General features: G+C 38.0%; 1 protein-coding gene across 2 annotated transcripts in view; it reads left to right on the plus strand.

Annotated features, from left to right (window-relative positions):
- Nucleotides 1–1879, plus strand: part of LOC107749919 (collagen alpha-1(XXIII) chain-like) — a 111305-nt gene extending 109426 nt beyond the window's left edge. For both annotated transcript variants that reach the window (XM_016565151.1, XM_016565152.1), the window contains 2 exons: nt 1250–1336; nt 1488–1879. In XM_016565151.1, coding sequence (XP_016420637.1) covers nt 1250–1336; nt 1488–1667 — 267 coding nt within the window. In that variant the 3' untranslated portion in view covers nt 1668–1879. The remainder of the gene's footprint in view (nt 1–1249; nt 1337–1487) is intronic.
- Nucleotides 1880–2314: the final 435 nt, after the last annotated feature.

A 2314-nucleotide genomic window follows, 5' to 3' on the forward strand; every position in this document is an offset into this window, starting at 1 on the left:
ACACTCTAAAGAGAAAGGAAAAAATGAAATCGCATCATATGACCCCTTTAAAGCTTTCTATAGATATATTTATCATGTCTGTGAGGCGTGTATTCGCTGAGTTTCGGTTCATTTTTGTGAAGCGCTCCTGTTCAAGACGAGACGGCAGAAAGCGCATCATGTTTGTTTTCTTTATTTTATAAAAGTTTTGTTGATATTGTGAGTGCACACGAATAAAAGTAGACCCGTTACAGTTCCAAATGATGTATTACTCTTACCTTTATGAGCAAAAATGACGGCGTATCCACTGAGAAAAAATGCAAGTGATCGCGCTGGCGCATCCATGTCCTGCAAAGTGCGCTTTAGCTTGCACTCTCCGCACAAACTATTGGATACAGCACACATTTAGGCCTATCTAGGTTTAACGTTTAAACATTGTTATATGCTTGAACTGTTTTATATCTATAGATTTTATTTTAGGCAAGTCGTGATGATTTGAGAAGGCTAAATTGATCAAACATAGACTCACTGTCTGCCGCTGGCCTCTTGGTCTATGAACTATGGAACTATGATGAAACAGTGCTAAATATATAGCGTTATGTCAAAATACTAATTTATTTAATTTTAAATTAAACAAATGTAATCCTGATAGTATTCCCACTTTTTACACAATGTAACTGTAATCAGAATACTTTGTTTTTTGATGTAACTGTAACGGATTACAGTTACTAGATTTTTGTATCCTGATTACGTAACGCCATTACATGTATTCCGTTACTCCCCAACCCTGGTAAGATTTTAAAACAGTTTTGTCTTAAATCAATATCTTTTATTGCCATAATTATTTATGTGGTGAAATGTTGTGTAATAAGTGGTATGACTGCATCATTTCCCTTAAATGTCCGTCTAGTTTGAACTTGCCACTTGCTCGCAACTGCTGTCTTCACGGAAGCTTTGCGTTAAAATATTTCAACTCAAATCAATATTTTGTGTCTAATTATTTACTTATGTGGCAAGTAGCCATGTAATAAGCGGGATAATGTACATCCAGCCTATTGATATTGCAGAATAACCCCCTTCAGAGTGATACAAGACCCCGACGTCGGGGGTTATTCTGCGATAACAAACAGCTGGATGTACATTATCCCTTACATATATGGTATATTATTTTAAAATAAGTTCTTAATGACAATCTGGCCAGCTTTATTCAAAATAGTTTCCTTTTTTTACCATACCGTTCTACTGTGCTCTTCTTTACTTCTACATGCAGGGTGAGAGAGGCTCAATAGGAAAAAAAGGTCTGAAAGGACAGAAGGGAGAGCAAGGACCTCCAGGGCTTGATCAGCCTTGTCCTGTGGTATGTCATGAAACCATGTGAATGTTGTTGCAATGTTTTTTTGTTTTTTTTAATCCTTTCAATGCAAGTGTATGGCAAAGTCAGCTTCATGTGCATGTATTGAAAGAATTTACAACTGATAAAATTTGACATGGATGGGTTTCACTGACAGGACACCAGTGGGTTTAGAGAACATGGTGGGGAGGCAAGGGCTCCATCAGATGCCCCCTGCCCTTTGGTACAGTATTTTTTTTCTTGTGTGTGCCCACATCATTTCGATGTTTCCATCCTGGTGCTTGGGGTTCCCTTGTCCACAACCATGAGATCTGACTCTCAGGATGGCTTGGCATAGACCAGAGCTTGAAATTCCTTATCACAGGTGTTTTTATCATTTCTAACAATGCAAAGTTTTGCCCCATACACAAATGAATTCTAACCAGGGACATGCAAAACTGCATTATTTTCAAAATTGACAACTGTCAAGTGTTAAAGCAGCAATGTTGCAAACAGACAGAATTTGTGTAAGAGGATATTCTCATAACATTGACTTTATTCTTTATTCAAACTAGGGTTGTGATGGTGATGAAATTTTCCCACCGGTTAATTGACGTGTGACAACACCAGTAATACTGGTTTTACCGGGGGGTGGGGTTCGTTGGGGTTTTCCCTCTTTTCCTCCATTTTCCTTCACTTTTAAATAGCTTGTATTTAAAATGCCCGTGCGCATTTTAGTTTTACTTTTGAATTAGAGTCAATTGCTTGAATGGACAACAACAAAACGGTACAATGACAAACTCTTCTTGTCGGTCAGCTTGACTCACTCTCCTGACGTGATAAATTAAGTGATGTTTTATTAACAAGTTTCGGGAGGAGCGCGCGCAGATAATTAACACGGCCAGTTCATCATCAGTAATTACACCATCTATCCAACCAGCACAAGAGAGAACCTCTATAAATAATCAAAGCAGCCTTACCTCCATTATCTCCTGTCTTTAGCAT

This window comes from Sinocyclocheilus rhinocerous, unplaced genomic scaffold, assembly GCF_001515625.1.
Source record: "Sinocyclocheilus rhinocerous isolate Xijiao unplaced genomic scaffold, SAMN03320098_v1.1 scaffold320, whole genome shotgun sequence".
NCBI lineage: Eukaryota > Metazoa > Chordata > Actinopteri > Cypriniformes > Cyprinidae > Sinocyclocheilus > Sinocyclocheilus rhinocerous.